General features: G+C 36.4%; 1 protein-coding gene and 1 long non-coding RNA gene across 4 annotated transcripts in view; one reads left to right on the plus strand and one right to left on the minus strand.

The window, feature by feature from the left end:
* The window catches only part of ADAMTS18 (ADAM metallopeptidase with thrombospondin type 1 motif 18), a 77,479-nt gene that overhangs the window by 41,234 nt on the left and 8,466 nt on the right, over positions 1–27,779 (plus strand). For all 3 annotated transcript variants that reach the window (XM_085306433.1, XM_085306432.1, XM_085306431.1), the window contains 10 exons: positions 547–700; positions 1,755–1,850; positions 2,812–2,960; positions 7,645–7,817; positions 9,791–9,921; positions 10,074–10,197; positions 11,396–11,640; positions 21,350–21,494; positions 23,025–23,151; positions 27,538–27,742. In XM_085306433.1, coding sequence (XP_085162559.1) covers positions 547–700; positions 1,755–1,850; positions 2,812–2,960; positions 7,645–7,817; positions 9,791–9,921; positions 10,074–10,197; positions 11,396–11,640; positions 21,350–21,494; positions 23,025–23,151; positions 27,538–27,742 — 1,549 coding nt within the window. The remainder of the gene's footprint in view (positions 1–546; positions 701–1,754; positions 1,851–2,811; positions 2,961–7,644; positions 7,818–9,790; positions 9,922–10,073; positions 10,198–11,395; positions 11,641–21,349; positions 21,495–23,024; positions 23,152–27,537; positions 27,743–27,779) is intronic.
* Positions 1–27,779, minus strand: part of LOC146595078 (uncharacterized) — a 149,771-nt gene that overhangs the window by 742 nt on the left and 121,250 nt on the right. The gene's annotated exons all lie outside the window — the stretch shown is intronic.

The raw sequence follows: 27,779 nt of genomic DNA on the forward strand, positions 1-27,779 counted from the left end.
ATTTGGAACATAAATCCGGAATAGGCTGACCCTCTGTATATGAGGGTCCTCAAGCATATATGAAGAAAAGAAGTAGACCATAGTGTACCTGTGGTCTTAAGCTGGACTCAGCCAACCCAAAGCACACAACACAGTGACAGCAGCCTTTGGTTTGTCATCCACATGCAGTTAATGGGTCRTCTTGATTCTGTACATTGTCTTATATCCTGATTTTGGGAATCCATGTAAGGGAATGCAGCAGCAGAACAGATCACCTTGTTCTTGGTTACACAGAAATAAAGGGAGAAGAATAATTTGATAGCATTCTTTCTTGTCATAATAATGCCAAGGCCTGGAAATTCCTGTGCCCTAAAACTTTGCAGGTCAGGCTACCGACAAGATGCAAGATATTTTAGCTTCTGCAGCAAATATTCTCATTCCAGTGCATGCCAATAAAGCTAGTTAAAAATACTATATACTATACTATGTATTTTTTGCTGTTCTGTAGCAAATAAAATATTCTGATAGAAAGGTGATAGTCATGATTAATATATGTTTTCATTATAGTACAGCTCAAGCAGCTTGCCTGATTGATGAACCTAAGCAAACAGGACAGTATAAATACCCTGACAAACTGCCAGGGCAGATCTATGATGCTGATACCCAGTGCAAATGGCAATTTGGAATGAAAGCAAAACTATGCAACCTCAGCTTTGTAAAGGTACCTATTGATATACTTTTCAAAAGTTAAAATAACATGAGAAAACTGCAGTGCATTTATAAATAAGTACAAGTGATAACGTGTTCTCCACAGGGCTGGACTATTTCTCAATCTAATCTTGCTTGGCAATTTACTTTGAAAGCATTGGTCTCCCTTGAGGAATATCACCATCTCAGGGGAATTTCAGAGAGAAATGTGTTCTTTCCAGAACGTATAAATTTGTATACATAAAGAYTGATCAGGCATTACCTGCAATGCTAAGGGCGGTTAGCAGGCAGTGCTGTTCTGATCAAAACTTGCAGTGTGTGTTGTGGAGGGGGAAGTTCATTGTGTTTCGTTTTACTCTTACGCATTGGCATGGAAGTCTGGACCAGATCTATAGGCTTATTTTAGAACAATAAATTGTAACTTATATTCTTGTTTTTTGATGGAGGATTAACCTAGTTTAACCTGTTATTTTAGTGACTATTACACCCTTTGCTGATCTTCAGAGAAGATGTTTTATTAAATAATCCAGAGTGCTCATTCTGAAAAGAAGTGTTGTAATTTCTCATACTCCTATTATTATCCTGCAGTATTTTATTTTATACTAACCACAYTGATCAGGTGATGGCAGCTGTTTTTCCTCTACAGCCAATAAACAAAGAAGTGAGAGTGAACAGCACTGTGAACAGACTGTGTTTCCAGACATCTCTGTGTTTTAGAAAACTGGGTCTCTTTGGAATTTCGTAACCTCTGTAGATTTGTTTTAATTTTGACCTTGAACTTTTTACCACAGTTTTTGTTCTCATGTAGTCTCACACTCAAAAAAGTTAAAAAAAAAACAAAAAAACAAAAAACAAACAAAAAAAAACATTGAAATGGTGCATGAACACAAAGGCAATATACAGAATAGTGCTGTGCTAAGAATCTTRAAGTCTAGATTTTCTAAGTTCAGAAGAAGGTTTTATTCATATAGCTTTTAAGATAGCAAAGGCATATATCAGTTATTACTATTTCTAAACACCAGGAAATAATGGGCAATTATATGAGTACAAGTTCTTTTTCTTTTCAGGATATATGCAAGTCTCTCTGGTGTCACAAAGTGGGTCACAGATGTGAGACAAAGTTCATGCCAGCAGCAGAAGGAACACCTTGTGGCATAAGTATGGTATGTYATTTTATTAATAGGACTACATCATTCTAATTTATTGTTAGACTGTATTGGGTCAAATACTAACTCCTGTCAAAACCAGTTTTCTCCAGATCACTCCAGGTTTCATATTATGGGTGGCTGGATTGCTCAGTAAAAGACTGCATTGCAAAAGACTGCTCCTTGCAGTGACACATACATGATGGTGGGGAGCGATTTCCCTCCCATCAAACTATGCAATAGGATACTTCTGGCAAATCTAAGTCATTAAGAAATTCCACTGATTGTAACAAAAATTAGATCAAGACTTCAAATTCCACTCTGTAATAAGCATTCCTTAAGTCATAAAATTGGCTATACAAACTAAGGTCGCCATGCATACTATCACCAGTGATCACTACTGAAAGAACATGGTTATTTGTTTTAATTGAACCCTGTAATTTACTTAAGGTTATAGTTACATGAAATATTTTATTTTGTTGTAACGTGTTTCTTCCATTGGAATATTGTTTTCATTTTGAAGTTACTGACATCATGTTCTATCTCCCTTTCTCTCTTTTTGCAATGTCTAATAAGTGAATGATAAAAGGAAGACATTTTAACAGAACTWTAGCAGTCTATTTTTAAATGAGATGGGCAATTTTGATGTTCTGACAGCCCAAGAGCATCAATTAAAATGGAGTATTTTGGAATGAGTAAGCTGAGAAGTTAGAGTACAGTTTTAAAAATGTATACCTCAGAGATCTTAAACCCAGAGCCTGGACACGTTTTAGAACATCACTTCCCTATATCATTGTGTTGACCAGTGTCCTGCRTCAGAGTCCTTGTTCTACTGTAATCTCATTGAGTCCTGTGGGAGACCTCATGTTTGCAGGGTTAAGCACTAACTCTGAGGCTTTTAAAAGTAGATCTTTTCTTTTTTGCACTTTGTAGTTACTGCTAACTCTGATGGGGTACTTTTTGGCATACTTTTTGGCAGTGGTGTCGAAGAGGACAGTGTGTCAAATACGGTGAACATGGACCCAAGCCTGTTAATGGCCAATGGTCTGCCTGGTCTGAGTGGTCAGAGTGTTCTCGGACTTGTGGAGGTGGGGTCACGTATCAAGAAAGACACTGCAATAATCCAAAGTAAGACATAGATATGCAAAGGTATTATTTTTATATTAATTATTTATGTTATTAAATCAGAAAAGACGTAGAGTCCCTTTTTGTTAGGATGTGTGGAAATCATTCTAAGATTTTCCTTCTTCTCCAGTATGACCTATCAGTAGTTAGGGAACACTGAAAGACAGAGTATGTTCTGATAATAGAAAGCAGAGATTTGTTTAAAGACTGGTAGAACATAAGGCAAGTCTTCACATGATTAAGATTTAATGATTCCTATGTAGAGCTCATCAAAGAATACAAAAGGATTTTTTTTGACAACAGGAATTTTTCACGCTCATTGTATTGCATTTTAASTTAGATGAATCTCCCAATTCTCTTCAAGGTCATATTCAGTATCTGTATTAGAGGTATGTTCTACATTAAAAAGCTTACCATCCACAGACTAGTTTTCTAAAGCACCTCTGGAACAAATATGCAAACTGAATGCAATTTATTTTGTGTAACTGCACATACTTGCAGAAATAAAGAAATGCCAGATAAAAATATCCACACCTAATAACTTAAGACTAACTGAAAAAACTCTTGTAGGCTATTAAAGACTTCTGATGACATCACTATCCAGGATAGTAAACCGAAAATGTTTAAAGTCAATTCATTGTACACAACACAAAGAACATTTAAACTGCAGTAATAAAAACAGAAAAAAAAGTCGCAGTTTGTATGAGGCTATAAAGAAGCCTCACATCTACTATACAGTGTTTCAGTAAAAATATCCGCACTTCACATACTATGTTATGGGAAAATGTGAGTTACTTAAAATAGTCTATTACTCTCAATTAGTTGAAACAGTCTTTACAGATCCATAGCAGAGCATTTTCTCAAGCTTTTCTGTTGATCCTCAGTATATTTTGAAAAAAAAATATTTAGATAGTTTAATAACACATCTAGCAAGAGAACACAGGTTCTCAATTGCATGCCATACATGTATTTTCATTTTCATACTTTGGTCTCTGTTTTTCCTGCTAAATATACATGCAGGCACATTGTTCTCTGCATTTATTCTCAAGTCCTGGATTGCCGTCCTTATACCACAGCAGAATGTCTGGAAGTTGGAATGCCTCCACCTGGTTCAGTATTAGAAAAATTATGATTCAAATGGTGTTAAAACTAAAGCTCTTTAGCATGAAATGTGTCTATTACTGCAGCAGGGTGTATTTAAAACTYGCATAGAGAGTGATCAGTCCATTTTAACTTTAATATGAATTCATATAAGACTTGACACCAGAACTGGATCATCTCTCTACTAAATTTAATTTTATTACATTATTGATAATTAAATTGGAAGTAAGACTGTAAGTGGACTGTAAGTAAGCCACTGTAGAACAGTGTAGCTGTATTTCACATCACTGACCAACAGTGCTTTTTATATAAATGTAGATTAATCAGAAAAATGATTCTATCCATTTCCAATGTTAAACTACATGAAAAGATTAATAACTTACTGTTCATTGTTAACCTCTATAATGACAAGTAAACAATTTTTTTAAACTTTGTAAATATATTTCAGACTTTTATGTATTTCAGTGCATATATTACTTCATATGCAGTATATTTATTTCAGTTTTCCTAATCCAGATTTGTGTAGGAGCTAATATTTGTTTTGTTCAAAAGCTAGTTAGAAGATTTTGGATAGCAGAATTCTGAAGATAACAAAGAATAAAATATATTTCTGTAAGAAATCAGGACAAAGGCTATGGATCTCTGAAGACTGGCTGAATTCTAAAATAAGATTTTTATATAAGTAGTCTGCTTTTCAAAACAAYTGACTCCTTATGAACATCGAGGACATGTAAACTTGTGTAAACCAATGCTGCTGTTTAAAACATTACATTAAAAATGAAAATTGTTAAAGATCTTGTAAGACCTCTGAATTTATGCAGGAAAAATAGTCTAGCTTTGCAATTTATGGTTATTTGTAATAATATGGTCATAATACAAGCAGAAATGTTCACACTTGAATTTAAATGATCACAAACCATGACAAAAATAGAATTCCAGAATCTCAAGGTCTAATTTCCTTCATAATGCAAGAAATATTTCCCTTGATCAGATTACTATAAATATCATTCCATGATTTCTCACTCTGTATTGCATTCCAGTGAGTATTCATCTCAGTTTCTTTCATTGTTCACTAAATCTGTTGTAGAACAGAGTACTGCAGAATTAATTTAAGCTACTCTTGTAGCATTATACGAAGTGCAGTATTGACATATTCTGCAGTTACTTCTTAAGGGTTTTTACAACTCATTGTTTGGAGACTGTTTCTCAAAAAAATTCTTCCTTGCCAGTAATCCTCAGTAAGGCCTCAGCTCTAACAGCATCAACTCATGCCAGGATCTTTGCCTCCACGTGCCGAAGCTGGGGTTTACACAGACAGATGGAAAACACAGGCTGTTTGCATGACGAGTGCTGTACTACTACAGAAATACTGGCATACCCAACACTGGCAAAGCTTTCCATCAGGAGCAGTTATGTTAACAAGCGCTTCTGTGGACAGTCGAACCAAACCCTCYTAGTACTGTAAGTGTCAGGACTGCATCAGTGTAGATAACGGCCTCTGCTCAACAATTCAGTTTTGTAGATCTAAGTGTAGTTTCTTATGGCTTACATAATTATTATTGGCAACGTATCGGTAAAAAACTGAAAGTGAGGAAAAGTCCATCATTTCTCTGGCCAGCAGTTTCAGTGATGACCGCATGCTGTGTTATTAAAATGCTGTAACAGAGCTCAGAACCAGAACATCTTTTCCAGCACTCCCTTAGTTTGGTGGAATTTTAYGTCACCCTCAAATGCAAGACTGTGGCTAGAAGTTACGATCTAGCCATAAATAATCCTACTATATTGCTTGTTTGGTGGCATTTACTTGGAAACAACTTGGATTGCTTCTTTCCCTTACAGCTGAAAAATCCTGTTCTCTGGGGATGGAGGTCAAAAATAAATAAATAAATGTGCTAAAGCTGTAAAGAAAGTCAGTAGAGAATTGAATATAGACCCAACAGCTTGGCTGCCTTAACTCAAAGCTCCCACCAATTGCACAAAAACAATATAAATACTCCCTGACTTCACTGATAGCTACTTAAAGACGCATCCTCCCCATCCCTCAGAAACTGAATCGCCACCAATTAGGACAGAACATTTGCCTTTTTAAGACCTTTGCTGTTGAAGCCAGCGTCAGCACAGCTAGTAGACGACCTCAGGAAAGGTCAGTGGAAGGTTTCTCCTACAGCACATTCCCCTGCTGTTTTATCTAGCTATAAATGGATGAGTAGAGGGGTTTCCACTCCTTCCTCTGCTGACTAGGTTTTGCAGTCTAGATTTTTGGCAAAGCCAACACCTTGAGCCAGCAGTACCTTCAAAGCTGAGACAAAACATGAAAACCAAACCCCAGCTTGTTTTTAGAAAAGTATGAGGGTTAGAATTTACAATAAGGAAATAGTATAAAAATGAAACGAATCTGAGTTCTCTCATCCCTGCTGTACCAAGCTGCCCCAATGTTACTCCATAGTAGGATGCACATTAAGAGAAGCTGTATGATACAAAATTTTCACATCCGGTTTAGGGATTTAGACAAACAACTCCATTATATTTTTTGCAACTGTATAAATCCAATATCTTTTAAATTATTCTATTTTTTCCCTTAAAGTGTGTGTAACATGGCCAAGCCATCTGCTGAAAGATCACAGCTTGCCTTCCAAGTGTGTCTGTTCCTTACATTTTTAAAARTCATGATGTGAATGTATGCAGGTGCAGAATTGTTACATTTTTTCACTTGATGCAAGAAACACTACAATATCACACAAATTCCTGTAGTTTGGGGTTTTGAAGACTTGGCACAGTACTTGCAGATGTATATCTGATTGTGAAACTGCAGCAATAACATCAGTGGATTCCAATGTAGATCCATAAGGAATACAAATGTGAGTGAATGTATTACTCAGCAGCTTAAGAGATCACATTCTGAAAAGAACAAGACTTATGTTTAAAATTGGTTTACAGTCATGTATGTAGACCCAATAGTTTAAAAATGATTATTCTGATAATGTAAGATGCTAGCAAAGTAACAGAATATGTTCTTTTCATACTAGCCAACATTAAGGAAAATGCCCAGGTAAGGTCTGCTGAAGCGGATGCAATGTGTTTGAAGTTAACCATGAACTTCAACGTTTTTCCCAAAGTAGGGCAACTAAGCCTTGRCTATTTAAAAGTCATTACATTTTTTACAGTGATTTACAAAACAAACAGCTATAATATAATCACTCATTCTGTTTATGTTTGATCAGTTTTCCCAGTTATCCCCTATTAACTCTTACTTTGATGGATAATTCTTTGCACATGTTCATTCCTGGATTACAGCAAAGTAAAAATAGCTATATAAGAAGACTGAAACCAACGAATACAAAATAGCTCTACAAATTTAAATCAGTGCGAACATGATTCACTTCTAACTGGCTGCATCTTTGCTGTGTTTGCAGTGATCCAAATAGGTATTGCATGGCAGCTTTGCTTAGTTTTAGCAATCATGAAAATTAATGGCCAATTAGAAATACTGATCTCTTAAGACAGTAAGTCCTCTCATTTTGTCAGTGCGCATKTAATATCATATACATTGCAGGTTGTGAAAAATATATTTTTTTTCTTTTTTTAGGCCACAGTATGGTGGCAAATTCTGTCAAGGCTCAAGTCGTATTTATCAACTTTGCAATTATCAGCCATGTCCACCAAATAGTCTGGACTTCCGTGCCCAGCAGTGTGCAGAATACAACAGCAAACCCTTCCGGGGATGGTACTACAAATGGAAGCCGTACACTAAAGTGGAAGGTAATTATAGCACCGCTCTGATGGAAACAAGTCAATTGCAGGAAGCAAGCTATAAATCTGTAACTCATCCGTATTCTCTGAGCAAATGTCACCCTGATGTAAGCAAACAGAAATTCAGTTGGCTTATTTGGGGATATGTTTGCTTTTCAGCATACCTGAATCTCGACTTCTGTGTGATGCTGCCTGTATGAACACGCAGAGTTGATTTTGACTGTGAATTTAGATCTTTGTCCTTGGCATGACTCCCTGGCTGTTGCTACCCTCTCTTTTATTTTATATTATATATGTTTTAGCGTAAAACAAAACAACAAAAAAATTTCCATGGATTTTTCAGCATGGGAAATATGAGGTCGCACAATAACACTACCAGACTCTTCCTTCATTTGGAATGTTCTCAGATTTCTAAATGTAACAATAAATCAACCTTTTGACTTTTCTACTGGTATAGTCCCATGAGAACTGGAAAAACAAACAATGTACTGACATCAATTTTTAAGGATATCTTTTACTACTAGACCTTTATAAAGGTCAGGTCTCAATAACTATTTCTTGTATTTTGTAGAAGTTCACTTTTCCTTTGCAGAATTTTATTTTGTAATTAGAATCAATATTCATTTTTATCAGATATAACCAATGTTTTCTGCAGTTTGAAAGCACCATTTTAAGTGCGATTGATACTACTTCATAAACTTGCATATATGCTAGTCATAAAAGTGACTAGCACATATCACATTGTAGCTGCTCTATTTAGACCTGTACAAATTCGCTTTGATAGGTATTACACACATAATTTTATACGTGCACACAAGTAACTTTTATTTATAGTCTGYTTATATCTCCTTCAAAAGATTTTGGAGGCACTTTGGTTGGTGTTTAGAAATCTATGTTGTATAAGCCATTATGAGTGGGGGAAAGAAAAAATACAGTTTCACAGCATGTCACAATGGATGCTGCATTATAGGCAGAAAGATGCGTCTTGTTTAACAGCAATTAAGCTAACCYACATTGATTTTAAAGGCAAGAAGGATACATTTAGCAAAACAAAYAGGAGCTTAAAATTAGGGACAAAGGACATAATTTTCAAAAGGAAGAAGTCGCCAAGTAACTCGGAAATTAAAAATGCCTCACTGTCGTAACTCTCCTAACTGCTTTTCAAAATCTCCCCCAAGATCTATACTTGTGCTCCTAAAACCATGGTCTGGTTTTCAAAATTGCTACACGTTTTGACTCTGTAGAAAGAGTAGAGTGCTAAGTACTATCCAAAATCCAGCTGCTTATTTAAATGCTAAAAGTATTTTGAATCTAATTTCATGCTCCTGAAAATAGTTATGTTGCTTTTTTTAGTCCCTTACTTGCACGAAAATTGTGTGCTTCAGCAGTTACAATATTTCAATAGCATCACTGGATTTTCCTATGTAGAATTTATTAGCCCTKCAGAAGCATAATATACCGTCCATGTAGAAGAATAAATTTGTGATTTTTTTAGAGGAAAAGTGCTTTTATTAAGGGAAAATCTGGCCCCAGTCCTAGCTTCCAGCTGAACTTACCATTTGTGCCATCTTACTTCATTTTCATTTTTTACTTAAAAATTAATGAAAATACTACAAATCTCCCATTCCTCTTAATAAATGAAACTTGAAACTGTGCACAAGTATTGCTGAAATTTAGGGCCACATCAGCAGCATAGTTATATGTGTGTTTTCACACTGGTGTTGAATTTGAAACACCAATTTCACTCACCATTGTGAGTGTCTGGATTGTCAAATTCACGTTATTTTAAAATAGCATAATATAAGCTACTGTATGTGGCTGTATTTCTGCTTGTCTTGAAGTCCCCATATGTGACCAAGCACAAATAACCCTTGTAGCTTTGAAATGTCACCTAGGATGTGGGAAGAAATGATGGCAGAGGTTGAGGGGATGGGTTTAACTCTTTTGTCTGCTAAAGCTTCCTTGTCTTGTTTTTTTCCCAGAGGAAGATAGATGTAAATTGTACTGCACAGCTGAAGACTTTGACTTTTTCTTTGCAATGTCCAGCAAAGTGAAGGATGGAACTCCATGTTCTCCAAATACATATGATGTTTGCATTGATGGAATTTGCGAAGTAAGATAAAATTAAGTTTCTTACAATCCTACGATCCTTTTTTTCTTCTTTTCTTTTTTTCTTTGTGGACAATTGATTTCTTTATCAAAAATGCAGCTGTTTCTTCAGATTCCCTTGTGTCTGAGTCCTTCACTTCTGCCTTTTGGTTGCAGCAAGTAGGGTGTGATCATGGACTTGGTTCCAAAGCTGTATTGGATGCTTGTGGAGTTTGTAAAGGAGATAATTCAACATGCAAGTTCTTTAAAGGCCAATACTTGATCCAGCACAAAGCTAATGGTAAGGAAAACTGTTCCACATGATCATCAACTCATTACTCTGCTGTATCCCCATGTAAYGTGTATGACTCCTTGCTCACTAGGGCAGTGGCTGAAAGTTCAGATGTGAACTGGAAATCACGGGGAGAGTGAGAGGAGAGTTCACATTTCTCTTCCTCCTTGGTAACAGGAAAGATATGAACATTAAGTCTTGGTTAGTTAATTTGCAAACATTCCTCTTGTTTCCTAAGCTACTTTTTTCCCCTTACATTTCAATTTTCTTTTAAAAAAGATTTTAGAATTTCTGCAAGTGAAAAAATAGCTGAAAATAATTCTGTCTGTAATGAGCTTGTGGAAGATATGAACWGTAGTACACAGCATAATGCCAAACATGACAGCACTTCCATGTCCATTTTCAAAATAAATTCATTGGAAGCTATCCCATTGATTCAAAGAATGACCCAATCACTGGGACTTTTCTTCACTAGACTGTCACAGGCTTCTTAGGAAATAATCTCACTCTCCCTCTATTTCCCATGCATAAGTTACAGATAATAAATACTTCTTTACCTTTGGTCGTATTTTGAGGATTCATTTACTCATAATCATAATCAATGCTACAGTGATACAGACCAGGAAAATATTTAGGATATAGTTATACAGAGATAAAATACAATGCTAGGAAAACAATCTGAACCGAATGCTCAGCAAAATTAGCCATGTGCAGTGATGTCTGATCAGACTGTACAATGACTGAGGTTTCTAAATGCTCACAGTGTAGTTGGTCACAGCAGGGAGATCCAGTGGTGTACAGGGCTCTGTGAAAGCTCTCTGTGTCTGAGTGCATCTCAACCTCAAAACTCGTCCTTGGTTGAAATAGCACCTTCCAGCTACTCTAAGGAACTGCAGGGAAAACATGGTAAAACCATTACAGTAAAAACACCATTTGTCTGATATGCATTTTTCTAAGGTGAACTTGCTTTTTCTTGTCTTCAGTCACAAAGAAAAATTCCAGGAATTGAAACACCTCTGAATTACTCTGATTACAGGCTGCATAGGAGTTTTAAAATCAGATCTGGTATGTCCTTGTGAAAATTGAGTAACTTTTAATGGATCAGAACAGCTGCCTTCAGTATCTTTCAAACTGTTGACTCCGAAAGGATAAAACATCTCTACCTGTATGACAACTGCAGAATTGTTGCTCACTTCTTTCTTTTCAGACTACTATGCCGTGGTCACTATTCCAGCAGGAGCACGCAGTATACAGCTCCATGAAATGCAAATCTCAACCAGCTATCTTGCAGTACGCAACCTCAGTAAAAAGTATTATCTAATGGGAGACTGGACAATTGACTGGCCAGGAAAGTTCYCTTTTGCTGGGACCGTTTTTGATTATCAACGCTCTTTTAACCATCCGGAGAGTCTATATGCAGCAGGACCGACTAATGAGACGCTGGTCTTTGAAGTAAGCTTTCTGCTGTTTATTCTTTCCTTGATGTCTATTACAGAATTAGTAAYGACAGCTTTAGCTCTGTGCTGTCGCTCTCAGCTGGATTAAAGAATAGCATTGAGTCACGATAGTGTTCAGACTTAATTGTGTAGTCATGCTGGACTGAAAGGCCTTTCACTGGTTTATCAAGTTCTGAAGTTTAGCAAAGTGTCACAACTTCTGAGAGAAGAAAAATGCGTAAAACACACCACATGCCATTATTTTCCAATTGTTGCACAATGGTAATAGAGATTATAAACCCATCCCATAAGTGGTATACAGTAAAATTCAGTGATGTAAAATTAAGTCTAACATCATGTTAAAGCTTAAGGGTAACAGTTTCAAATAATGCTTCTGAAACTTTGGGCACATGTAGCCATTTTTACATCTTYCTTGGGAAACAGATGGTCTGAGTACTGCACGTAGCTCCTACGTAATTTCTCTTGATTCAGTTTTATTGCTGACAGCATATAGGATAATAAATCTTACATATATTTATTGCCTAATCAAATTTATACCTATTCCATCTGCCAGGTGCCCTGTATTGAAACTATATTTAGCAAAAAATAAATTGGTGCTTATATGGTTTGTTCCAGTGTAAGAATTTTGAAACTGGTCATACAAACTTTTCTTCTAAGAAAAATCTCTTTCTGTATTGGGTTGTTTTATGAGAGTTTCTTTGAAAATGCATCAGAACATCTGATGGTCAGTTGCTGGCTGAATTGCAGAAGTCTTGGGTGACTGTTAGCTACATTACTTTGCCTGCTTTCTTAGAAAGCTGTAGCAAATCTTGGGATTTGTAGCTCATCTGTTATGTTCGTTTTGATGAGTCCTTCCCTGTGAGAAAGCAGGAGCCCTCCCCAGAAGAGTTTAGTTTTTCCCGCAGCTGCCAGCAATGCCTTGGTCGGCTCSGTACCAAATGCATGGTTTTCTCGTGAGTGCCCCAGGGGAGCGGGAGGCTGAGTGCTGCACCCACTCTCCGAGGCAGCGATTTGTGGTTCTTCACCCCCACAGTAACACCACAACTAAAAACTGCTCTCTGCCAAAGTTCAGCAGGAATGGTCACCTGAGAGCTCTGCATCCTCTCTTACACATCTTTGCTCCGTTGAACTAAGAAACACAGTAAATATAGTCTGTAAATGAAATATATATTCTTCAAGGATTATTTGAACTTTTACAACTATTCAGTACAAGTTTTGTTTGGAAWACTTAACAGCCTTACAGATACTCATATTGATTGAGTATCGTACTTAAACTCATCTTTAAGAGCCATTGAAGCTCGTGGACCTTGAACATAAGAGTTTTGCTTTAGGATGGACAACCTGTTGTGGACTAAAAGTGAGTATTTTCACACACGATTATTATGATTTGCAATGCTTTTTTAAAACATTTTTTTCTCAGTTGAAGAATTTTCATTCTGGGTGTGTGTGTTAATATGGATACTTTAGTCCAAAGAAGAGTTTGGTCTACAAGTTACAGACATGCTTCCCTGTCTGCAAATCATTTCCAAAATAGCCTTACACGGCAGCAAGCACACTTATAAATACTATGAAATGTTAAACTGAACTCTTGGGAATTTTATTTGTCATAATACAAAGTAAAATGAACTACATTATTACAGAACTAAAGTATGAATAATAAATTGCCTAGAAGATGACTTACTTGGCTGCATATTTTGCAAATACTTTGCAGAATAGAGAYTAAAGAAAAAAAAAGATCTTGTTTTAATGCCAGATAACACTTCTATTTTCATCCTATCAAATTATGCTAAACAGTTTTATTAAGATTTAACTTTTAACTTGAGGCTATTGCTCCTATGAGAGCTTATTTAAACTTCCTCTGTATTTTTATTGAAATACCTACACCACTAGCACTGGTAACTYGGGATTCTAACAACTAAAAATGTTACAGTCACATATTTCCCAATTATATATATCTATGAGCTGCAGTTAGTATTTTTTCTTTCAGTAATTTAAACAACATTCAGCAAATTGAATTTAGAAAAAAGCAAAATCTTATGTGTTTAAAGATCTGCACAATTTTTATTTTTCAATAACTACGCAGCAAAAATACCAATGAAAACTTAAGAAATAATTTTTATGATGTAACACACGCATTGCTGAAAATCTGCAGCAACAATAATCTAAGATATCCTACTTCAACTATAAATTCTAGAAACTGATAGAGGGCTGAATAAAAGGAACATTGGAGCATACTACATGTTAGCTTCATTTTTATTTTTCTGTCTTCTGTAGTTTTCAGAGAAGCATACAAAACAAGTCCTGCTAGCAATTTTTTTATCTAAGTAAGTTGGTTTTCAGTCAGATAAGGCTTTCCAGGAGTAATCCCTCAACTTCTTCCTGTGACATTTAGGTATTTTTTTCTTTATTTTTAGTTGYGTTGTATTCAACAGCGATTTAGTAATTATTTTCTAGATTTTTTTTTCCCAGAAGAATTGAAAGAGTCCTTATAGAAACATACACTGCTTGTACTGAGAAACAGAATAAATGACATGCATAAATGCAGGAACTTTTTTCTTATTCAGGTGGACATAAAATATAATTTTTTGTGGGTGTATTTATTGCTGTTCCACTGTGTTCTTCTGTATGATAGATGAACACAGCTTGTACTTGTTTGCTTTTGTAGTCCTAATTTAGCTAGACATTTGTGTGGTGAACCTAACAGTCCAGGTTTTTGACTAAGTTTCTGGATGTAAACCAGACTGCATGGATCCAGCGAGTTCAGGCTGTACGTGTCCCCTGAGCAGTATTCGCAGGGAGGACAGGACCCGTGCTCTCCAGGTATGGGTCCAGACAGGTCTAACAAGTCAGTGCTCAAGGCTATCACTTCCTTTGAAATGCAGTCATTCTCCAAGCTATTTGCTTGAAAGAGACATCTGAAGCATGTATAACACAAGAAGGATGCAATCCAAGTAAGAAAAAAAATCTTAAAATTCCTTGTTTTCTTGCATATCACAAAAATAGCAATAGTCCAGCCTTGCAGTCACACTAAATATTTCATATTTATGACATATTATTTACAGTATGTTCCTATGCATCTGTGTTTTTTCTGTCACATTTTTCAATGGTTTAGTTTAGCAGACTTTCAGTTTTTGTAGTCCTAAAACATTATTCAAAAATGGATAAGAGACAAGAAAAAGAATTATATCATGTTTTCATATTTATACTGGAATATTAGAAAAAATAAATATTCATTATATAGCTATGTACGTATGTAATTACAGGAGTTAGTCATACCAAAGAAGACAAAGGGCAGTAACTCTGTAATTTAACTAGGTTGTGAGAGAAAAAATACAAACTTCACTGGCCAAATACTTTCTGAGGAGGAGGAGAACATTGTGCGAAGAATGTGGAATGAAATGTGTAGGACTAGTGTTTCCGGAGTACAGCTACTGGAAGTGTAAATGTATAGCCAGATTTAGGAATTCATTAGAGCTTTTCCTGGGTTGTTCAAGAAGTAAATTCACACATGGAGCGAAAGCAGTGCAGTTAAGCCAGTGAATTGGCCAGTGAATCGTTCTGAAGTTGCACTTGTATTATTGATACTTTGGTGATTGGGGGTTTGTAGAAACCAATAAAAGCTGAAATGAAAAATCTTTAGGGATTCAGAAGGCAGGTCCCAAAATGGCCAGATTTAGGCTAGGTGAAACCAAAGACAAAGCTCAAAGTAGTAGAAATATGACAGTTAAATGATAATCTAGGATCAGGAATTAATACCAGGTTTTAAAAATATGAGTTCTATAATGTCATGGTGTTATCTTAACTGGAAACATACTGGATTTTTTTTAATGTAGCTGAATATATCCAGCTAATTAATTTATTTGTAATTTGGTTAGAGCTAATCTAAGGTCAATACTTTTAATTTAAAGACCTTGAGAGCGTTTTTCTGGTAACTGAAAAAGACGTAACTTGAGGAAGGATTAAGTGTAACTCAGCATTCATTTATTCAGCTTTGGAAGTCAGGGCTGACAGTGGTCCGCTAAGTGCTGCAGATGTTCTTCTCCCCAACAGCCACCCCAGCTAGCAGAGCACCAGGGACAGGGCCATCAGCGGGCTCCCGGCGGCCGCTCGAGCCCGCCCTTTGCTGCAGTCTTCAGGCACTCTCCTCGACTGACTGGAATTACAGGCATGGTTTTGAAAGGGCAAAACAAACTGAACTGTTATGTGGGGATGAAAAATACTGCATGAGTGTGAATTAGAAAACTCACTCAAAAACAAGGGAGTTTGATAATTTGGTTTTCCGTTTCATTAATAAGCTGAAGAAGAATGGATTGACTCAAGACTCCAATCTGATATGAGAAAGCACAGTAAAGTTTTTCAGGATGAGACAGAACCAGTATCCTCACTGCACTCTACCTCACACTTGGTGAAATATTGAATCAGGGAACTATGAAACCTTGGTGAAGAAAGATGGTTCATSTTGACAACAATAAGTAACAGATGGACAGGATGCTTTACAAAGAGGCAAACATTCACAGGAAAGGACGGTGAAGGGAGCTTCAAAGCAGGAAAATGTCTAATTAAAACCAGTAAATCATTTCTTTCTTGTCGACAGGGAAAAAAGGAGAAAGGAAGCCAGGTGGAGTGACTTTACTGATGATCTAGCTGCCACTGGGAGAAAGCCAAGCTGCAGTTATAAAGCATTACATTTATTATTAGCTACTAGATGATAAATTTGTACTGATTTCCCCTRAAGAGAAAGTAAGTTAGAGAGAGCTAAGATGTGCTTATAAGATACAGATGTTGATGCAATATAATGGATAAAAGAGCTCTCCTTTAGTGAAGAGAGATTAGCTGCGTACTATCCCTGAAGGTTGTACATTTAGCATGTGAACAGTAAAAAGATGGAAACTCAGTAACAACAGAGGATAAATTTGAAACAGCTGAAGTAGAAATGAGATCATACAGGACCTTTCAAGGATACTCTTTTTCTTTTCTTCTTTTTTTCCTTTTAATGACCTTAGTGGATTTTCCTGAAAAACAATAGCTGTTCATAAGCTTTTAGTTAACATTGTTTTTAAAGTGACTTTAAAATATGGAAGGCATAAAAATGCTTTTGTTTTAAGGTTTGGCTAGCTAACTAATGGGTAATTCTTCCTCTACAGGTTCTCTCACTTCCTTTGAAGCTCCTAATATTAGCCACTGTCACAGACAGATAACATCCAATAAGTGCCCATTCCATTATGGATAAAATAGAGAAGGGTCCTGTGTTTTTAAATTGGTTTAACAGTTTTCCCCCAGCATCATACGCCCCATGCTTAGATTTGCACTACTGCAAAGAAAGTAAATTCATGCAAGTCAGTTGAATAAATCTTGATTAATTAGAGAAATCAGAATCTGGCTCAGGATGTTGGATGTTACACATAGGTTCATAACAGATGAAAACTTAGGACTCACAACCATCTTTCTGAAAATACCACCACTTACCACTCTTTCAAACACACGAACTTTTCCTTCTGCCCTCCTGGAGAAAGCTAACTGCTTTTATACCTGCCTAAACAAATTATCTAAGATTTACAAAACACGGGAGAGACATAGGAAATGTAGATGCAATTTGAAGAGAAAGATCAAAGCTACCATATATGTTGGCAATCTAAAWTTAGGTTTATGCCCATTTTGTAAGTTATGCAAATGCAGAATGAGTAAAATTGAAAATATATGAAACAAATGTGGGTAAACAGTAGCTATTCCTTTATTTTGCTCTTTTTTTAAGCTCAGCTTCACTCCATAGTGATGAACGTCTATTTGTCCTTTACAGAGATAATCATTCATTCTTTCAAGTTGTTACATGCCAGACACTTTTATGTTTTCCTATAYATTAGATAGTATACTATAGAGGAAAAAGAACCTTATGTTGTYTAAGTTAATCTCTCTAAATTCAGTCTATTTGCAAGTAACTTTACATACATATCTTACAATAAAACATACCTTAAAAGCACAAATCAGTCATAAAAAGGATGTGTTGATAGGCACTTTAAAAATTTGCCCYCCAAACCAGAGTATATTATTGGAGGCTTAAGACAGCATGGAAAAAAAATACACACACACACATTATACATACATATATATATATATACATATATACATATATAGGCAGAGGAGCAGATGCACAGCTAGTTTAGAAAATGTTTTGGTTTAGCTTTGAAATCAAAATTAGCAGTAAAAGGAAAAGGTTCTTTACTCAGGAGAATTCAATTTATCCATTGTTTTAACATTTTTATGCCCTAAGCAAAAGCCACAGTTCTTTTTCTTTAGAATAGATCTGGCAGATTCCAGCCATAGAGTCTGTGGTTTTCGAACTCAAGAAGCTGTAAATTTTATAACTGTGCGCCCTGCRGTCAGAGCTGCTGAGTGTTGTGTCTGAAATCAGGTGGTTGGTGTGTTAAAGGTAGACATTAAACAGTTCTACTGAGGAACTGGAAATGTTTAAGGAGGTTGTTTGCCAGCTGTAAATTTGGGAGCAAGTGCCAGTTGGCTGAAAAGATACTGGACTGCATCCAGTTAAGTAGACTAGCATTGGAGGTCTTTCCAAATTTGTGGGTCTGATAACTTGGCTGTATATGCAGACTGCAGTTATTGGGTTGTTAAGGATGGGATTTATAATGAATGTTTTAAGTACGATAGAAAACTTTTTATATGCTCATTACTTGGGCAAAATTGCAACTCTGCAATAGCACTGCATTCTTGATGAAAACTTGGTTGAACATTATACATTGTATAACATTCTTCAGCTGAGTGCAAGGGACTTTAAATTATATGCTTTTGTACCCTRCAATATTTGGTCTCCAATACTTTTCCTGACTTAGCTGAAATGGGATGATACAGGAGATAGGAGAGAGAGGTACGATACAGCTCTTGCTTTCTGAATGTTCCCTCTTGTGGTCCTCTAGATGGGAAGGGGCTCTAGCTTTGGCTGCTGGCTAGGAACAAGAGGGAAAGTTTCAGACTTTGTCTGTCTTGTGTCTACTGTCCAAGAAGGTGATGCAACCCAACATCTTAAAATGTGGATGGGCCAGCTTGTGTGGTGACCAGGATTTACCCCACAGGCACTCACTCAGAGGTTGCTGGTTTCTTACATCATTATGTGGTTATTCTCTGAAGTGATGAATATTAACATGTCTTGTTCAACTTCTGAGAGATCTTTTGCTCTCTTTCCTTCCGCTGTGTTGAAGCATCAGGAGAATATTGCTCTAACAGGAATAAAACTGGTTGCCATATTTCTTCTTTCTTCTCATCCTTCCCTCTGTATCCTGTTGCTCGGGTGCATTTGTTTCTTGCCTTTATTATGACAGAGTAAAGAACAGTTAAGTACTACTTTTCAAGTGGGAACAGGCATCCTCTTTGCTACCTGACTTACTAGAAGGCCTGGTAGGATTTCAGCCTGAGCACTTGAAGGAACACAGAGCATCTACTGAAATTGGAAAAGTTCATCCTCAGAGGACCATGAAAGAGACCTGAGTTTGATCATTCATACATTCACAGACCTCTTTCATCACAAGAACAAAATAAAGTTACTTCCTGTATTTGGATAGGCCCCATAAATACTTTCCTTTTTGGGATACAGACAGTTTTCTGGCTGCCTTAGACACTGAGATCTGTGCTAATACCTTGGACTCCTAGGACCTTCCAGTGGTAAATGGCAATTAAAGCATTTTGAGGTCTGGTCTATAAGAAGAAACAGGAGAGATACAAGTTTCTTAAAGAATGATTTTCTAGGGCTCAAGTCTTATTAGGGTTGATACACACCATTTTTACTGACACGTGTTCACACATTAGATGCTTGTTGTAAACTGAGAAGGACATAAGAGTGAACACATACTGTTGCTTGTTCTAACATAAAATTGTGTAGCCTTTTTCTGTAGAAACACTAATGTCTTTAAATTCAAGATTCAAAGTCATTGTGGAACAGCTGTTGTAACAGAGTTGGACTTTTTGTCATTGCTTTAAGAATCTGCCCAAGTGTGGCCAATGACACAGACTGCAGCACTGCTTGTATAAACCCCCAAACACAGGAGGACAAAGGATCAATCCATAGTTGTACTACCTCCTAAAAATCACAATTCTTGTGGAAGAGACATCTTCCTTCACCTGAAAGGGCTGATGAATATTGTAACACACTTGCATCAAATAGTGATGAATGGCCAAGGGAAGAAGAGTCCTGAAAAAGTGGTAAGTTTTTGAACAGGGCATAGCAAATACAGCATGAAACTGCCTATTAAAAGAATGAACATAAAACAAACTATGGGAAACTTTGCAATATGCTCATTACAGAGCACCATGTACTGTTAGCACTGAACATTGTAGAAGCTTTCTGGAGCATATAATGTGATCYGAAGATTCAGTGCGCACTTGTGCACGGCAGCTTCAACTTGCACAGCGGTCTCAATTCCAATGCTTTCTAATTTCAGAGTGCTTGACCTTAATCTTGTTCTTGTAAATTATTGTGAGCTACTTAGATGACTCTTCCATAAAGCAGCTATAGTAACATTATTTCTATCAGGTATATTTACAAGAAATAGAAGTATTTACTAGAAATATTTTAAGGTGTTCATGAAACAAGCTCCTTGCAGTAAAGCATTTAGTCTTGTTTACAGATTTCAATTTACCTAGGCTTAGAAGGTTTTCTAATCTGAATCTTTCAATGACAGGGCACATACTGTCCTTTTCTTTTGAATGTATTCTGTCTTTTGCAATTCTAAATTCCTATATTCTCAGTTTGGATCATTATCAAGAGTCACTAACTGAAATAAAATATTTGGCTAAGAATGGAATATATACCATCCGTTTTTCTTTCTTCTAGAAAAGTAAACAGTATGCAGTCCAGACCCTTCATGTGTTCAGCATTACTGAGCTCAAGTTCATGTAAATTTGATCTAAATTTTCACTGTCATGGGTAATTTCKCTTTTCCAATATGTACATTTTTTGAATATTTTAAAACACTTGGCCACATATTAAAATGTTACTACATTTCTTGGTCATAAAAGACATAAATGTAAGTTTGTTGATGTTTTTTGAAACCTACCTATATAGAGGTCGGTTCTACCTACACGGATGTGCYTGACCACTCAGTTTAGATGCCATGTGACATACCATCTGCCATATTTCATTACTATCTTGAAAGTTAATCGTTACCGTGGAGTGGAATCATACCTGTAATGCTAGTGCTTATCAAAAAGCATGTTTAGGAAGTGAGGTTAACTGCACCTGCTCTTTATATTAGTACGACCAGACCAATACTGGTGAAGAAATAAAACTTACTTAATAGAGCTCTATAACTGTAAATTCTTATACTCTTTCTATTAAATATGACTCTAAATGTACTTAGCTGCCAGAAATGCTTTCTAAAATAAATACTGTTAAATAGAAATTTTCCCCCAAATTTAGATATGTGTCAGATACATCTTGCATTGATTTTAATTCAGACTTTGGTGGAATGAATACAGTGAACCACAGAAAATTGTTTACATGAAAGCTGCAATTAAATTTACCACTAAAATATTAAATAGTGTAACAGACACTGAGAAAGACCTCCAAGAGCTCAGCTCCTTCAGTTAAGTGACAAAGATTATTACTGTGTTGTTCAACTTCCTTCAGAATGACAGAACTTTTCTCTTTATTCTCCTCCCCCTCCTTTTTTAAACAAAACCCGAATACCCCTCTTTAGATCCTGTTACAAGGCAAAAATCCTGGGATTGCTTGGGAATATACATTTTCCAAAATCACCCACGAGAACAAGACATCTGCCAAAAGACATCATAGCCACTCCTGGGTGACGGTGCAGTCAGCGTGCTCGGCTACCTGTGGCGGGGGTAGGTAACCTCCCACTCCCCAGTCCTCCCCTTTTTCATTTTAAGGACATCTCAAGCATTTCAGCACCTTTAAATTTTACACAAGTCTGTATCAGTAGATACAGGGGATTATACTGAATGCCTGGTCCTTATTTCTTATGTGACAATTTATTATATAAATGAAGTACCTTCACACTTTCTTTAAAGTAAACAAAACTCATCCCCATTTCAATTCATGTGACTTAAGGCAACTCAGTGTTTCTTCTTCAGGTCAAGTGTAGACATATAATATCTTGCTATTGAACTAATGTAGGAATTAAATACGTGCTTTCATGTAGTTGTAATTCGGGGACACAGAAAGATAACAAATAATAAGGACTAAAATGTATCTCTTTGTAGAGAGTAATTGAAGACCAAAATATTATCAAGGCTTTACTGACATTTCCACTCCGATCTTCTCATTGTTTAAGTACAAATATTTGAGTTAAGCCAGGTCAAATTCTGAAATTCTATATAAGCTGAAGATTTCTTATCACTATATTCCTCTACATATTTGCTATGTTCACACTATGTATTTTTCTAAATCCTGGATGTTCTGTCACTGAAAGTAATTCTAAGATTTAATGAAAGCAGAAAACTGGCATGTGGGAAGTCTTGCAAAAGGAACTGAGAATTAAAAATCCAACAGCTTTTCAATTGGARTTGAGTCACCTAAACAAGATTATATGATGTAGTTGTCTTTAATTGCAAAGAAAATTGGACTGTCTGACCAAGGAAATGCTATGCTATGTTCCTGTACTGGCAGAAAAAAAGTCCAGGTGACATTTAGGAATATCTTGTTGGTATGTTGTCAGGCTTCCTAGCATATCAATAGATTACCTGTGGGAAAAACTGGCACCAGGAGTACTGTAGTTATAAAATACAACAGCTGTATTTTTCTTGCTTCCCTTTAAAATAAATGAATGTAACAGCATACATATAAAGACAATGGAAACAAAAGTGTTCCCGATTTGGCTTGCTGTGCCCAATGAACCATGGGTGAAGTAAATGATCCATCTCAATTAAAGGATAAATATATAAAATCACTTAATCCCTTAAGGCATTTCTAGCCTTCTATAATCTGTCCTGCTGCTGAGACTAGATAGACACGAGGTACAGGAGCTTCCAGAATTCTGTAGAAGTCTGTGAAGACATAGTGAAAGAGTTGCAACATGTTTTTGCAAACATGTGAGGAAAGCTCTAAGAAAGTACGGCTTGTTTCTGCAAGAAATTAGGATGTGAAATATTAGTAATTTCTGCTGGGGGAAGAGTCTCCAAATATGTTGTTTTTAACTAAAATGTTTCATCTGACTTCAATAGTTCTTGTGTTGCAGAGAAGAAAATTAGTCCTAAAAACACATTGCCAAATTAAATTCTGTTTTACTTAAAGTCAGTGGAATTGTACCAAGCACAAGCTTGGGCTTGTTTGATTAAAAATCTTCCTGACTACATTTTCTCTTGCATTTTGAGTAATAATTTATTTTACTATATTTCTTTTTAATACTTCTATAGGACACATTACAGCAAAAGCAATTTGTTTAGAAGATCATCGTACACAAGTTAATTCCTCTTTTTGTGGCCCAAGGATGAAGCCTTTAACTGAAACAAAACTATGCAATACTAATCCCTGCCCGGCATAGTAAGTGCTCTTTATTTTTGTACCTTTTATATGTATGTGCCTTATGTCTGACTTTTTGCAAGGAAAGAARTGCTCTCGGATAGGTACATAGAGTTGTATAGCCTGCTAGATGAACCCACTTTTATTCTGTAACTTAAAACAGTAATTGTTTTAAAATGTTATTTGTGTAGGCTTTTGCCCAATGATAATAATAGAGGCGGTATTTCTAATGTTGCGAAGCAAGACCTCCTGAGGATTGCTTGCAGCTCTGTCACCGTGCTGGGGTTAGCTATGTGACACTGAGTAAATCTAAGTTACTTAGAGGCCGATTCTGCCACCTTTACTCACCTTGAATCAATAAGACCATTTCCTGAATAAAGTGCTACTCCCCATGTGGAAGCAAGGCCCCGTGACTCAGATTCCACATACTAGATTAGGCTAAAAGAATCCTGTGAAGTGTAATTATTGATTTTTGGACAAAATTTACCACAGAGGATTATGATACCAGTAAGAAGATTATCTAGGCCAAATAAATTGTCATCAATGCTCCTGGTGCCCGCAAAAATAAATATGGAGCTGTTTCTTATGTTTACAGTCTTATCGTCTAGAAGGCATAAGAAAGGTGAGATGCAAAGGAAGACACTGACATATAGAGAAGTATTTAGAATCCAGCTGGCATAAATCAATAGAGCTCCTTTAAAAACAAGGGAGTCACACTGATCTGTAGAGGCTCTGGTAGAGGTCCTTTGGAAAAAGTAATGTGTATTCATATAGTTAAACACAGTTTGACTTCTAGAACAGTGAATTTTCCTAAGAGACGTGGAAAAATTAAGAGTAGTTCAGTAAGAGACTGAAGTGAAGATAGCTGGAGATGCAGCAGTGGTGCATGGCAGCAGAAGACAAGAACTGGAGGAAAGCTCTTGTCCTGTTACCATCTGCTGTTCTTACACTGCAGTGATAACAGCAATGGGTGGTAAAAGCCATGGCCATGGCTGCTACCATACTTACACAAAAATAGCACATGTAAAAGTTTAATAGGCTTTCCCTCTCTCCCTCAATCCAGGAGAGGATGATGGGGTAAAATGAAAAGACATATATGCTGTGTAGTGGCTTTGTTTTTACTTAAAAATCCATAGTTTGCAATATGTTTAACATACTCAAAAATGGTCCGGTAATAGTTTGGAATTTCCTGCAAAATCTAAAGATTACAGCAGAGAACACAAAATCCAAATGGCAAATTATACAGTATGACCACAAAAGGATAGAGATAAGGTTTAAATAATGGCAGCATGTCACATGAGAGCTCCATGTTCCTGCTTCAGCAGTTTCTTTAGATTGCTTTAAGCCACATGATTTTCTGAATACTAATTTTAAGTAATCTTTATAGCCAAACACAATCTGTTTATATGTGACTTATCTTCTGCCAGAAGTATTTTCATCCAGTGGACTCAATATCATGTAGACAGAAATGTAGTTTCTATGATGTTTCCAGGAGACGTTTTCAGTTTGTTACGCTCACCTTCATTTTACGTGGCATTGTGTTGGTATAAAGCTTCACAAACATGATCTTCATTTCTATTTGGTCCATTTAGACCACACATAAAATCTCCATTTCTGTTAACTGGAGGTCCCCATATACTTTGGAGATCCGCTGATATATGTATATCACTGAAAATATCGGAATAGCTATTTTGACATGCAGTGTAATGTTTTTATGCTATATTGCTCTAATAGTCTTGTACTTTACAGCACAACTAATGACTCAAACCCTAAAAAAGTACAAAAACTACAAAAACTGCAATGCCCTCAAACTGCAGAGAAAGTATTCAAGTCACTAATTAAGTATTTTTTAAATCCTCAAAATATATTAAAAGTATGAAGGATCTACATGTGGGACCATGTCTTAAATCAAGAGATTGCCACTGAACCAAATGGAACTAAACCAGATTATCTCTGCTAAGGAATCTGCCAGAAATTTATGGCATGTAATGTCTCCCATAAAACTGAGATTGCCAAACATCAAAAAATTTAGCATTAATAAATACCAGGGAGGAAACAAAGCATGCTTAATAATGAGCAAATAAAGACAAAACAAGTGAGTTAGGCATAATAGGCAGGGGCGGGAGGTGAACAGTAGATGGAGATACAAGTGTGTCAGTCTCGAGACATAAAAGCAAAGACTCCAGACTTGTACAGTTCAGTGAGGAATAATCACTGCATAAGAACAAAGACATTAATCTGAGGAGGAACAAAGTTACTATCCTAACAGTACAAACACAGAAAGGCACCAGAACTGCACACTGTTATTGTTGGATTCTGGAGCTGCCAGATCTGGTCATAATTATTTAGATATTTGAGCTAATGAAAGATACTGTTGGATCACAGCCCAGATAATCTTGGAAAATGGCAGTTTCCTAGAGGACACTAAAGCAGGTTTATTGGCCATTCCTCTGTGAAGAGGGAGACTTTTTTGATAGTTTTGGTGAGTAAACTCTTAAAATGATCGTTTTCAGTTGCTCTATCAATCATAGTCACCAGAAACATCAAGGCAATGTAACTGTGAGTCRTAGCATGGATTAAGACTATACCTTCTTTCCAGAAGTTTGTGTTTCAGTATTCCAAGTATTTATAAATCAGACAAAAATAGAACTTCTGAAGTGTTCCAGAATTATGTAACTACTGATTTTTTTCACACTAACTTTTCTTTGTCCTAATTGGGGCCCTTTATATTTCCCCAATACTTTCGGCAGTTACTTGAGTTACTAGATTGTGAGTCAAGCTTTCTTCTTTTCCTAAAGGAGTTTTTCCAAGATAGGCTTTTAAAGCATCTTTACAAATTAAAATTACTTCTGATTTCAGACAGATTTGAAAGAATAGGCAAATGGGATGCTATTCATCTTCCACAAACAGAGAAGAAAAAAGGCTTTTCTGTCATTAGAACTATACAGGCAGCTATTCTAGGTGTCAGAGGGCTAATACTGTGAAAAAGCATCAAGTAGGATAGGCCAAGCAGTTGGATTTGAGACAAGAACCTTTTCTGTGAAATAAATTCTGAAAAGTTCATAAAACAGCTATTTTAAAATTCTAACCTTAAATTCAGTGCTGGATACTTGAATAGGAGTTCTTATCTTGAGTAATCATTTAGTCATTTATAATTTCCTTTGCTTTCTTCACTTTTGTTTTCCTCTCCGGTTGTTATTTACGATCTTACACTTACATTGTAAGCCTGGGATGACAAAGACACTTTGCTGTATGTTTGCATAGCATTACACAGAGGTTGGGGACCCACCCGGTGCTTCCATAATACAAATACTGAGCAGCTTTTAAGGTTTCGAAACTGAATTTATCCTAAACAGTTGACAATAATTCTTCAGCCTTTAGGTGCTTTTTGTGATAATCATACATGACTGAGGCTTGCCTGTGACTCAAGTACAGATTGGCCCAATAACTTTTGGCTGGTTATGTTCATATTGGTTTTTTAGATTCTACATCATCTGGCTGCCAGATATATTTGTCTGAGGAGATTTAAATCCTCCAAACACTAATGATAGGGCTGCTGATTTTAGCAAGCCAATTCTTTTTTTGTAAACAGAAGAAAGCTAAGGCATGACATAAATATCACTGGGCAGCACCAGGCTGACATTTGGAGTCATAAACATATGTTCCTCTGTACAAATGCATTTGGTGATACATAYTCAGGTAAATTGGCCCTATTCTTTGCCTGCCCTGTCAGCTTTTTCCTTAGCATCTGCATAGGCGAATCTTTCTTCTCCTCGTCCTTCTGAGAGACTGTAACGAGGGAAAAATGTAACAAAGGACAGAACTTGACAAGAACAATCTCATCTGTTTACAGAATTTTGCCCCATATATCTGATTTCTTCCCCTGGAGTATTAGTGCATTTGGATGTCTCTTCAGCAGCTAAAGTGACAGAAGAGATCATCCTATCATTTCTTTAGACAAGATTTTTTCTTCTCCCGCTTTAGAGATAGCGTTTTCAATTAAAAACATAGACATGGTTAAGAAGGAATGGTGATTTGTTACCAAGATCCTTAGATTTTCTGCCTGTTCTACCACTCTGAATGGCAGTATCACTCTGATCCACATGAAATTACAAATTCCAAGTCAGATTCATTGACAAGTTTGTTCTGGTAGATGAGAACTGTAAATAAGTAATAGCAGTTTTTCCATTTGCATGCTTTATATTTCATCCCTATTCAAATGTTCTATGCTTTGAAGATAGATTATGTAATTTAGGCTTTCTGATTGCTTGAAAAGATACCAGTGTATCAGCAGAGCAAACTAAGCAGAATCACTGAATAAATCGCATTTTGATAGGTGGCTYGCATGCATTGATTTTATAAAGTTAATTGGATTCCTAGTTTCTAATATATATTTTCTTCTTTAAGCTGGTTGGCAGGAGAATGGAGTGCGTGCAGTAAATCTTGTGGAGGAGGGCAGCAAAGTCGTCTCATTCAGTGTGTCCAGAAAAAGGCTTTCCAAAGAGAGGAGGTGGTGGCCCATTCCCTGTGTCCTGTCAGCACCCCTACACAAGTGCAGATGTGCAATACTCAAGACTGCCCCCCAGAATGGACTCCTGGACTGTGGTCTCAGGTAATCTGGAGAAAAACTTACTTTTCATTTTGCTAGC

This window comes from Rhea americana, unplaced genomic scaffold (assembly GCF_003343005.1).
Source record: "Rhea americana isolate MKP2758 unplaced genomic scaffold, rheAme1 scaffold_24, whole genome shotgun sequence".
In the NCBI taxonomy this organism is placed as follows: domain Eukaryota; kingdom Metazoa; phylum Chordata; class Aves; order Rheiformes; family Rheidae; genus Rhea; species Rhea americana.